Source organism: Oncorhynchus mykiss, chromosome 6, assembly GCF_013265735.2.
Source record: "Oncorhynchus mykiss isolate Arlee chromosome 6, USDA_OmykA_1.1, whole genome shotgun sequence".
Classification (NCBI taxonomy): Eukaryota; Metazoa; Chordata; class Actinopteri; order Salmoniformes; family Salmonidae; genus Oncorhynchus; species Oncorhynchus mykiss.
The window spans coordinates 76,635,020-76,648,005 of NC_048570.1; the positions used below are offsets into that span (position 1 = coordinate 76,635,020).

The 12,986-nt window shown below is 42.6% G+C and overlaps 1 protein-coding gene across 10 annotated transcripts in view; it reads right to left on the reverse strand.

Moving 5' to 3' along the window:
• Window positions 1-12,986, reverse strand: part of chd9 (chromodomain helicase DNA binding protein 9) — a 131,309-nt gene that overhangs the window by 43,297 nt on the left and 75,026 nt on the right. For all 10 annotated transcript variants that reach the window (XM_021607705.2, XM_036980987.1, XM_036980986.1 and 7 more), the window contains 2 exons: window positions 2,013-2,124; window positions 228-377 (listed from right to left, as the gene is read on the reverse strand). In XM_021607705.2, coding sequence (XP_021463380.2) covers window positions 228-377; window positions 2,013-2,124 — 262 coding nt within the window. The remainder of the gene's footprint in view (window positions 1-227; window positions 378-2,012; window positions 2,125-12,986) is intronic.

The following is a 12,986-nucleotide window of genomic DNA, read 5'->3' on the forward strand; positions in this document are numbered from 1 at the left end:
AGTACCCCCAACAGTACACATTGTTGTTGTGGCCCCAGACAAACTCACTCGTTGAGGGATTGACGATTAGCTTACAAATTGAAATAGATGTTTTTGTCCGGGGCTACAGCAAAAATGTGTACTTTTGGGGGTACTGGAGGACTGGAGTTGGAAACAACTGGTCTAGAACAACTGAATGTTATTGAGAGTTATTGATTGCTGCCTGGGCGAGGCCAGTATCTCCTCACCACAAACAGCTGCTGTGCTGGCTCTTTGCGTGCTGCAGCAGTGCTGGTCTTCTTGGTTTTAACCATGACCTTCACCTCCTCATCAGACACCCTGGCCTCTCCCTCCTCTGCATACTTCTTCCTCTTCACCTGGCGGTTCGACCGACGCGTCTACGGGGGGGTAAGGGAAAGACGTTTAGTATTACGGAGGTTCTGTATTGTACAAATCAGCACAGCCAAAATATCAGTATAACTCTTTTCCTATGTTTTACTGGGTTAATATGTAGGCAGCCATCAAAGGCAGTCCTGTCTATTCTTAATAGTGTGTGTCTGTGTGTTGTATGCACTCCGCAGCAATATGTGTGACATTCAAGAATGCCTAGTGCTTATCATTAGGAAAACACATAAGAGAGACCCTGCTAATGACAGCCACAGTTTAATGAGATACTAAATACCATTCAGTTGAAACTAATAACGTGTCTGTGGATGAGAATAACCCAGGCTGACCATAAAAGACTCAGGCCTGCCAGGCTGAGTGGTCCCTCCTTCCCTGCCTGTCAGGCTGCCTCCCAGGCTGAGTGGTCCCTCCTTCCCTGCCTGTCAGGTTACCTCCCAGGCTGAGTGGTCCCTCCTTCCCTGCCTGTCAGGCTGCCTCCCAGGCTGAGTGGTCCCTCCTTCCCTGTCTGTCAGGCTGCCTCCCAGGCTGAGTGGTCCCTCCTTCCCTGCCTGTCAGGTTACCTCCCAGGCTGAGGGGTCCCCTGTGGTGATGATGCTGTAGCTGTTCTCAGAGCTGTCTGTCTACTAACTCCACCACTTATAGTGCAACAGACAGGACTGGAGGATCACTCTAAATGACATCTTCAAACAGCTCTAATTAAGACTGGGTGGGGGGGATAATGAGGATAATTATACATACACATGGGCGGGGGGGGGGGGGGGGGTGTAAATCCCCAGTCGCTCCATACTATGACACAGTCAGGGGGAGAGTAGTCTTTCATCCCCACACACTGAATACTCCGTCAACTGGAACAGAGCAGATCGTCCCCCTCACTCAACACCAGTGTCTATGGATAAGGACTGTCCTCAAGGTATAGAATAGGCCTACCCCTACAGAATCCTCAGCTCTACCAACAACAACAGTAAATTACACTGGAGCTATTCATTCTTGAGTTGGTTAGACCCTGAACTAACTCTGAACCACCCGGTGTACTTTGACTCCATACCACAGCTGTGACTCCTGTATTCCACTCAGCATCAGCATGGCCAACAAGAGAGCCCAAGGACAGGGACTCTCCATGGCTTTAACTATCACAACAACACTGTCATAAGAACCAGTCTATATGACATGAATCTTTAAACATAAAGGCCTGCGTTCTGCAGACTGAGGAAATGGCCTCTCCATGCCTTTTAATAATAATACTACAATAGATAAATACATATATTTGCCTACCCCTGCCTTAAACATCACAAAAACACTATCATAAGAGTTCTGCAGCCATGAAGAGCCTGCATACTGTAGCCTTGGAGACACAGGGAGGGACTCCATGCCTTTAATAATCACAATAACACCGTCATAAGAGTTCTGCAGCCATAAAGAGCCTGCATACTGTAGCCTTGGAGACACGGGGAGGGACTCCATGCCTTTAATAATCACAATAACACCGTCATAAGAGTTCTGCAGCCATAAAGAGCCTGCATACTGTAGCCTTGGAGACACGGGGAGGGACTCCATGCCTTTAATAATCACAATAACACCGTCATAAGGCTTTTGTGTGCTGCAGCTTGGAGACTGGGGGAGGGACTCACCGAATCATCGTCTTTAAAGGATCTTCGAGGCGGACGTTCTTCATCAGACCCCTCCTCTGAAGACTCTGTCTCCCTCTTCTTCTTCATCCCTCCAAATTTAATGACGATTTTCCTGAAATAAAGATAACAGGACAAACATTAAGGATCAACGTCTGTTAAACGAGAGACAAAATAGGAAAACTGGACTCTATGTTCTCCTCTTTCCCTCTGCTATGTTTCATGGAAACTGTCTCTGAATAATTGATGAACGATAATATAAAGATTGTCCTCGCTGTGCTAAATAAATGACCTCAGGAGTGTGTGCACTGCCGTGTGGTGTGGTGTGGTGCAGTACAGTGCCTTGCGAAAGTATTCGGCCCCCTTGAACTTTGCAAACTTTTGCCACATTTCAGGCTTCAAACATAAAGATATAAAACTGTATTTTTTTGTGAAGAATCAACAACAAGTGGGACACAATCATGAAGTGGAACGACAGTTATTGGATATTTCAAACTTTTTTAACAAATCAAAAACTGAAAAATTGGGCGTGCAAAATTATTCAGCCCCTTTACTTTCAGTGCAGCAAACTCTCTCCAGAAGTTCAGTGAGGATCTCTGAATGATCCAATGTTGACCTAAATGACTAATGATGATAAATACAATCCACCTGTGTGTAATCAAGTCTCCGTATAAATGCACCTGCACTGTGATAGTCTCAGAGGTCCGTTAAAAGCGCAGAGAGCATCATGAAGAACAAGGAACACACCAGGCAGGTCCGAGATACTGTTGTGAAGAAGTTTAAAGCCGGATTTGGATACAAAAAGATTTCCCAAGCTTTAAACATCCCAAGGAGCACTGTGCAAGCAATAATATTGAAATGGAAGGAGTATCAGACCACTGCAAATCTACCAAGACCTGGCCGTCCCTCTAAACTTTCAGCTCATACAAGGAGAAGACTGATCAGAGATGCAGCCAAGAGGCCCATGATCACTCTGGATGAACTGCAGAGATCTACAGCTGAGGTGGGAGACTCTGTCCATAGGACAACAATCAGTCAGATATTGCACTAATCTGGCCTTTATGGAAGAGTGGCAAGAAGAAAGCCATTTCTTAAATATATCCATAAAAAGTGTCGTTTAAAGTTTGCCACAAGCCTCCTGGGAGACACACCAAACATGTGGAAGAAGGTGCTCTGGTCAGATGAAACCAAAATTGAACTTTTTGGCAACAATGCAAAACGTTATGTTTGGCGTAAAAGCAACACAGCTGAACACACCATCCCCACTGTCAAACATGGTGGTGGCAGCATCATGGTTTGGGCCTGCTTTTCTTCAGCAGGGACAGGGAAGATGGTTAAAATTGATGGGAAGATGGATGGAGCCAAATACAGGACCATTCTGGAAGAAAACCAGACGGAGTCTGCAAAAGACCTGAGACTGGGACGGAGATTTGTCTTCCAACAAGACAATGATCCAAAACATAAAGCAAAATCTACAATGGAATGGTTCAAAAATAAACATATCCAGGTGTTAGAATGGCCAAGTCAAAGTCCAGACCTGAATCCAATCGAGAATCTGTGGAAAGAACTGAAAACTGCTGTTCACAAATGCTCTCCATCCAACCTCACTGAGCTCGAGCTGTTTTGCCAGGAGGAATGGGAAAAAATGTCAGTCTCTCGATGTGCAAAACTGATAGAGACATACCCCAAGCGACTTACAGCTGTAATCGCAGCAAAAGGTGGCGCTACAAAGTATTAACTTAAGGGGGCTGAATAATTTTGCACGCCCAATTTTTCAGTTTTTGATTTGTTAAAAAAGTTTGAAATATCCAATAAATGTCGTTCCACTTCATGATTGTGTCCCACTTGTTGTTGATTCTTCACAAAAAAATACAGTTTTATATCTTTATGTTTGAAGCCTGAAATGTGGCAAAGGGTCGCAAAGTTCAAGGGGGCCGAATACTTTCGCAAGGCACTGTATATGCCGTGTTCCTAACTGCATCTTTTAAAGGCATCATTTAGTAAGAATAGTTATTTTGTTTCACTGTTATTACCAGTCCAGCTCTGTTTATTTTACTTTAAATTATTTAATTGTTTCCATGGTTGCTTAATGCCTTATTAAATGCACTTTCATAACCTAGAGACAAATAGTGACTGAATCAAGTAGGCTGCACTACATTTAAATTATAGTAGATCAATACATACATTTTCATGGGAAGTAACCATGCAGTTAGCTACAGTATTAACACATTTGAAATACTTTAGCATGACCTAATGGCCTCAAAAGGGATTATCACATTTAACAAATCTCCATTAATATAATCATGTCCCTCTTGGTTATTGTGTGAGAAATAGAGGTCGACCGATTAATAGGAATAGCTGATTAATTTGGGCCGATTTCAAGTTTTCATAACAATCGGAAATCGGTATTTTTGGGCGCCGATTTTGCCTATTTTTTTTTTTACACCTTTATGTAACTAGGCAAGTCAGTTAAGAACACATTCTTATTTTCAATGACGGCCTAGGAACGTTCTGCCTCGTTCAGGGACAGATTTTTACCTTGTCAGCTCGGGGGATCTAATCTTGCAACCTTACAGTTAACTAGTTAAACTCTCTAACTACCTGATTACATTGCACTCCACGAGGAGACTGCCTGTTAGGCGAATACAGTAAGCCAAGCTAAGTTACTAGCTAGCATTAAACTTATCTTAGAAAAAACAATCAATCAACAACTGTCATTGCTACAATGTGTACTTAACCATAAACATCAATGCCTTTCTTAAAATCAATACACAAGTATATATTTTTAAACCTGCATATTTAGCTAAATGAAATCCAGGTTAGCAGGCAATATTAACCAGGTGAAATTGTGTCACCTCTTGCGTTCATTGCGCACAGAGTCAGGGTATATGCAACAGCTTGGGCTGCCTGGCTCTTTGTGAACTAATTTGTCAGAATTTTACATAATTATGACATAACATTGAAGGTTATGCAATGTAACAGGCATATTTAGACTCATGGATGCCACCCGTTAGATAAAATACAGAACTGAATAAAGGCTCGTATTTCTGTGTGTTTATTATAGTTAAGTCTATGATTTGATAGAGCAGTCTGACTGAGGGGTTGTAGGCAGCAGCAGGCTCATAATAGTCAAAGGTATATGGTTCAGAGAGAAATAGTTGACACGTTATAATTCCTGTAATAACTTGCGGCTGAACTTGAAAGGGGTTCCTTCGTTATTTTACCGTTCATGTCTTCCATAGAGAATGTCTTGATCTACTTCAGGTTTAAACCACCTCTGTTCATGTATTCCATAGAGAATGTCTTGATCTACCTCAAATAAGGTCTGTGTTTCGTGCAGGCTTAAACTGCCTCTGTTCATGTCTTCCATACAGAATGTCTTGATCTACCTCAAATCAGGTCTGTGTTTCGTGCAGGCTTAAACTGCCTCTGTTCATGTCTTCCATAGAGAATGTCTTGATCTACCTCAAATAAGGTCTGTGTTTCGTGCCGGTTAGGGTTCAGGCTTAAACTGCCTCTGCGTTTTGATACTCGTGTAAATCTCACTAGGATAAGGTAACGTGTGTCAACATATTTTCATAAATCCATTCTACAAAAAAAATGATCTTCGCTTATATTTAGCCAATATTGATCAGTTACCTTGTCCTATGGATATCTACACCGTTATAAAATTGTCAAGGTGGTGTAAGTCTACACGAAACACAGACCTTATTTTAAGTTAATCTAAACATATCCTATGGAATAAATGAATGAAGGAACCGCTTTTCAGATTATGCTAGAAGGTGTCATGCGAATTATGACTCGCACTTTGGTAGTTAATTCTTACCATGTCCATTATTAAAATAGGATTTCCTGCATATAGAAATGACAGTTTTTGTTTTCAACATTCATCACAGGCAACTTAAACTCTATTTTATTCAAACAGTTGAGAGTATTTGTCTCCTAAGCAGACTCTTCAGTATCATTGTCACTTCAGAGCTGTGTGTTTTACAGATGGCAGAGAAAAGCAGAGCACCAGTGTGGGACTATTACATGGAATTGGCACCAGGGAAAGCAAGGTGTCTTATTTGTGATAAAGATGTAAGCATGGAGTCAGCAACGGCTAAATCAAAAAATACAACCAACCTGTGGAATCACCTTAAGAACACCCATCCAAAAGCCCATAATATGTATTATATTAAGTTAAAATAAAAGTGTTCATTGTTCATTCAGTATTGTTGCAATTGTCATTATTACAAAAATGTGTGTGTGTGTGTGTGTGTGTATGTATATATATATATATATATATATATACACAGTGCCTTGCGAAAGTATTCGGCCCCCTTGAACTTTGCAACCTTTTGCCACATTTCAGGCTTCAAACATAAAGATATAAAACTGTATTTTTTTGTGAAAAACCCCTCTCCCACCTCAGCTGTAGATCTCTGCAGTTCATCCAGAGTGATCATGGGCGTCTTGGCTGCATCTCTGATCAGTCTTCTCCTTGTATGAGCTGAAAGTTTAGAGGGACGGCCAGGTCTTGGTAGATTTGCAGTGGTCTGATACTCCTTCCATTTCAATATTATCGCTTGCACAGTGCTCCTTGGGATGTTTAAAGCTTGGGAAATCTTTTTGTATCCAAATCCGGCTTTAAACTTCTTCACAACAGTATCTCGGACCTGCCTGGTGTGTTCCTTGTTGTTCATGATGCTCTCTGCGCTTTTAACGAACCTCTGAGACTATCACAGTGCAGGTGCATTTATACGGAGACTTGATTACACACAGGTGGATTGTATTTATCATCATTAGTCATTTAGGTCAACATTGGATCATTCAGAGATCCTCACTGAACTTCTGGAGAGAGTTTGCTGCACTGAAAGTAAGGGGGCTGAATAATTTTGCACGCCCAATTTTTCAGTTTTTGATTTGTTAAAAAAATTTGAAATATCCAATAAATGTCGTTCCACTTCATGATTGTGTCCCACTTGTTGTTGGTTCTTCACAAAAAAATACAGTTTTATATCTTTATGTTTGAAGCCTGAAATGTGGCAAAAGGTTGCAAAGTTCAAGGGGGCCGAATACATTCGCAAGGCACTGTATATATATATATATATATAAATACTTTTCTTTCTTTTTTCTTTCTTTCTTTTTTTCTTTTATTTTTAAATTCGGCCGATTAATCGGAATCTGCTTTTTTTGTCCTCCAATAATCGGTATCGGCGTTGAAAAATCATAATCGGTTGACCTCTAGTGAGAATCAGCTTCTAATATGTCCATGACTGTGGTGACTCAATATCTCATCACGTGCAGAATGCAGAGATATTTTTCAGGGAGAAAATATGTAGTGTGTGTGTGTGCGTGTGTGTCAGAGTGTCTGCAGACAGGGAAGATATGAACCAGTAGACTGATACAATAGATCTCTGCTATGTACAGTTTGAGAGAGAGACACAAATATAGTCTCTCTCTCTCTCTCTCTCTCTTGTGTCCGCCTGCCTGCCTATCTGTCTGTCCGCCCCAGCCTGCTGTGTTCTTATCAACATGTAAGTGTCACGCCCTGACCTTGGAGCTCCTTATTATTCTCTATGTTTGGTTAGGTCAGGGTGGGAAAATCTGTTTTCTATTTCTTTGTGTTTTTGGCTGAGTATGGTTCCCAATATGAGGCAGCTGTCTATCGTTGTCTCTGATTGGGGATCATATATAAGTTGTCATTTTCCTTTTGGGTTTTGTGGGATCTTGTTTTCTGTATAGTTTATTTTGCCAGACAGAACTGTGCGCTTTCGTTTTTGTCATTGTTATTTTGCTTTTGGTGTCATCAATAAAAATAACGACGTACGCCTACCACGCTGCTCATTCCACAAACGAGAGCCGTAACAGTAAGACTGGACTTCCACAGCTCCATTTGTCAAGCTCTTTATTGGATCAAAACAGAGAGATATAGTGACTGAGCCTCCTCCCTTTTCCGTCTCTAGCTCTCTGTCTTGCAATAGATTATCCATTATATTGACCAGATACTCAAGTGGTCGATCTAACAATGAAAATAAATGTCTTCAAAAATGCAAGGCAGTCGGGAGGAGGCAAGATCAGGTGGGACCATTCAAGCCAATGTTGTGTGAACAACAGACAAAACTCAGATAAAGTGTTTTTCCTCAAAGATGCCGAGATGTCACATGTTCTACTAATATCATTAAACTGGTAAGAACCTAAGCATTACCAAACTTATATCAGATCAAATATGCCACATCTAATACATTTTTATTTAACTTTGATTGAACTAGGCAAGTCAGTTAAAAACGAATTCTTATTTACAATAACAGAAAGTAAATAAGCCATTACATTTTTAGTTAACTAAATTCGACACTCATTGACCTCCATACAATTTTTTTTTTTTTTAAATGTACAGAAATACCTTCTATACATAAGTATTCAGACCCTTTACTATGAGACTCGTAATTGAGCTCAGGTGCATCCTGTTTCCATTGATTATCCTTGAGATGTTTCTATAACTTAATTGGAGTCCACCTGTGGTCAATTCAATTGATTGGACATGCTTTGGAAAGGCACACACGTCTATATAAGGTCCCACAGTTGACAGTGCATGTCAGAGCAAAAATCAAGCCATGAGGTCGAAGGAATTGTCCATAAAGCTTAGAGACAGGATTGTGTCGAGGCACAGATCTGGGGAAGGGTACCAAAACATTTCTACAGCATTGAAGGTCCGCAAGAACACAGTAGCCTCCATCATTCTTAAATGGAAGACATTTGGAACCACGAAGACTCTTCTTAAAGCTGGCCGCCCGGACAAACTAAACAATCGAGGAATAAGGGCCTTGGTCAGGGAGGTGACCAAGAACCCGATGGTCATCGACAAAGCTCTAGAGTTCCTCTGTGGAGATGGGAGAACCTTCCAGAAGGACAGCCAGCTCTACAGCACTCCACCAATCAGGCCTTTATAGTAGAGTGGCCAGACAGAACCCATGCCTCAGTAAAAGGCACATGGCAGAACGCTTGGATTTTGCCAAAAGGCACCTAAAAACTCTCAGGCCATGAGAAACAAGATTCTCTGGTCTGATGAAACCAAGATTGAACTCTTTGGCCTGAATGCCAAGCGTCACGTCTGGAGGAAACCTGGCACCATCCCTACAGTGAAGCTTGGTGATGGCAGCATCATGCTGTGGGGATGTTTTCCAGCAGCAGGGACTGTGAGACCAGTCAAGATTGATGCAAAGATGAATGAAGTACAGAGAGATCCTTGATGAAAATCTGCTCCAGAGCGTTCAGGACCTCAGACTGGGACGAAGGTTCACCTTCCAACAGGACAACAACCCTAAGCACACAGCCAAGACAACACAGAAGTGGCTTTGGGACAAGTCTCTGAATGTCCTTGAGTGGCCCAGCCAGAGCCCGGACTTGAACCCGATCGAACATCTCTGGATAGACATGACGCTCCCCATCCAACTTGGCAGAGCTTGAGAGGATCTGCAGAGAGGAATGGGAGAAACTCCCCAAATATAGGTGTGCCAAGTTTGTAGCGTCATACCCAGGAGGACTCAAGGCTGTAGCTGCTACCAAAGGTGCTTCAACAAAGTACTGAGTAAAGTACTGAGTAAAGGTGATATCATTTTTTTAATACATTTTCAAAAACGTGTTTTTGCTTTGTCATTATGAGGTATTGTGTGTTGATTGAAATATTGAATACATTTTAGAATAAAGCTGTAACGTAACAAAATATGGAAAAAGTCAAGGGGTCTGAGAACTTTCCGAATGCACTGTATAAGTCAAATCAAATCAAATGTAATTATATAGTCCTTCTTACATCAGCTGATATCTCAAAGTGCTGTACAGAAACCCAGCCTAAAACCCCAAACAGCAAGCAATGCAGGTGTAGAAGCACGGTGGCTAGGAAAAACTCCCTAGAAAGGCCAAAACCTAGGAAGAAACCTAGCGAGGAACCAGGCTATGAGGGGTGGCCAGTCCTCATCTGGTTGTGCCGGGTGGAGATTATAACAGAACATGGCCAACATGTTCAAATGTTCATAAATGACCAGCATGGTCAAATAACAATAATCACAGTAGTTGTCAAGGGTGCAACAGGTCAGGAGTAAATGTCAGTTGGCTTTTCATAGCCGATCATTGAGAGTATCTCTACCGCTCCTGCTGTCTCTAGAGAGTTGAAAACAGCAGGTGAACGGGTCAGGGTTCCATAGCCGCAGGCAGAACCGTTGAAACTGGAATAGCAGCACGGCCAGATGGACTGGGGACAGCAAGGAGTCATCATGCCAGGTAGTCCTGAGGCATGGTTCTAGGGATATAAGTCTATGCTAATACTCCTGTGTCTCTTCCCTCGTCCGAACTTCGTTACTTAACTATAAAAAAGGAAAACACAGTGGCACATCCATCTAATTGAACTGTGAAATAGAGTCCTTCACGATATGCATAAATACATTTTTTATATAGAGACCCCTTCCAAAGGGACCTGAGGACAACTAGACCCGTTACATATAGACCCGGTCAGACCCAGCCATGGTCCTATTCGATCCAAGTGAAGGAAGCAGCAGAAAAGTATATTTTTAAGCTACTTTACTGGTGCTGATAAAGCGCGAGGGAGAGGATGTAAAGAGAGGTGAAGCTCGAGCAGGGGCTGTGCTGTGTGTGTAGGCTACTGAGAGTGTGAGCGAGTGACACAGGAACAGGGAGGTGGGAGGAAGAGACAGCAACCAACCAAGCAGACTCGCGCTATAGTAGACTATTAGCTGCCATAGATAGGTTATTTATCATCCAATATGATTATGTAGCCTGTCTTGACTGCATCAAACTGCTAGGCTAAATGAGAATGCATGTGCTTTCTCATCTTGCACAGTTAAACAACAACAACTCCATTCAGAATATAAAGTGGCAGCTTACCTGTTGGCGCTTGGTCGTTGTAGCCTATCATTCTCCTTTAATTTTTAATTCCATAATTCCATCTTCCATTGATTAAATATCTCCTAACACGGAGGCTCTATGGCTGTAGCCTATTGCCGCTTTGATGACTTCTGATTGGCCAACAACAACAGCAAGCTATACGTGCCACTCTCATTAAAAGTCCTCAGCCGAGACATACCGACATACGTACTGTATATGTTTTATTTATTTATTTAACCAGGTAGGCTAGTTGAGAAAAAGTTCTCATTTACAACTGCGACCTGGCCAAGATGAAGCAAACAACAACACAGAGTGACACATAGAATAAACAAACGTACAGTCAATAACACAATAGAACAATAGAAATGTATATATACAGTGTGTGCAAACGAGGTAAGATTAGGGAGGTAAGGCAATAGTAAATACAAATACATATACAAAGTAAAAACAATTTCGTGGGGCGGCAGGGTAGCCTAGTGGTTAGAGCGTTGGACTAGTAACCGGAAGGTTGCAAGTTCAAACCCCCGAGTTGACAAGGTACAAAATCTGTCGTTCTGCCCCTGAACAGGCACTTTACTGCCACTGAAAATAAGAATGCTGCTCTGACAGCTGATGCTTAAAAGTTAGTGAGTGGGATTTTTGCAATTCGTTCCAGTCATTGGCAGCAGAAAAGGCAGCCAAAGGAGGAATTGGCTTTGGGGGTGACCAGTGAAATATACCTGCTGGAGCGCGTGCAATGGGTGGGTGCTGCTATGGTGAGCTGAGATAAGGCGGGGCTTTACCTAGCAAAGAGCTAGATGACCTGGAGCCAGTGGGTTTGGCAATGAATATGAAGCGAGGGCCATGTCTGTACTGTATGTCTGTTCTCTTGTATCTGAAGAGGGAGATAGAGGAGACAGAGGAATCTGTTTGGTGTAAAGTGCTCTAAATACCATACATAGCCTGAGGTTTTCTCTCTGTGTGTGCTCCTGATCAGTCCTCCCTCATTCCCTCTGTCATACACATTATCTCTCACCTTGTCTTCCTCCACCCCTCTCCCCTCCCTGTACTCCCTCACACAGCAACAGGAACAGAAGCTCTCTAGCTCTATCTTATTCGCTCCAAAACACGGCAACGCTCACACGAGCAGACACGCAGTAAGTCGATTCCTTCTCACACAACACCAACTACTCTGAAAGAGGTACTCACACATACACACGCACACAGAGCTAACTATAGTGCCCTCCGTAATTATTGGGACAGGGAAGAATTTTTTACAATTTTGGTTCTATACTGCAACAGTTTGGATTTGTAATCAAACAATGACTATGAGGTGAAAGCGCAGACTGTCAGCTTTAATTTAAGGGTATTTTCATCCATATCAGGCAAACAGTTTAGAAATTACAACAACAAAAAATGTTTACCCCCTTTTCTCCCCAATTTCGTGGTATCCAATTGTTAGTAGTTACTATCTTGTCTCATCGCTACAACTCCCGTACGGACTCAGGAGAGACGAAGGTCGAAAGCCATGCGTCCTCCGAAACACAACCCAACCAAGCCGCACTGCTTCTTAACACAGTGCGCATCCAACCCGGAAGCCAGCCACACCAATGTGTCGGAGGAAACACTGTGCACCTGGCGACCTGGTTAGCGCGCACTGCGCACGCCCCGCCACAGGAGTCACTAGTGCGCGATGAGACAGGGATATCCCTCCCGGCCAAACCCTCCCTAACCCGGACGACGCTAGGCCAATTGTGCGTCGCCCCATGGACCTCCCGGTCGCGGCCGGCTGCAACAGAGCCTGGGCTCAAACCCAGAGTCTCTGGTGGCACAGCTAGCACTGCAGACCACCCGGGAGGCCCCAGAAATGACAGCATTTTTGTACATAGTCCCCCCATTTTAGGGGACTTAAAGTATTGGTAAAAATTAACATATGTGTATTAAAGTTAAGTATTTGGTCCCCTATTCATAGCACGCAATAACTACATCAAGCTTGTGACTCTAGACACTTGTTGGATGCATTTGGTGTTTGTTTTGGTTGTGTTTCTGATTATTTTGTGCCCATTAGAAATTAATGGTAAATAAGGTATTGTGTCATTTTGGAGTCACTTTAATTGT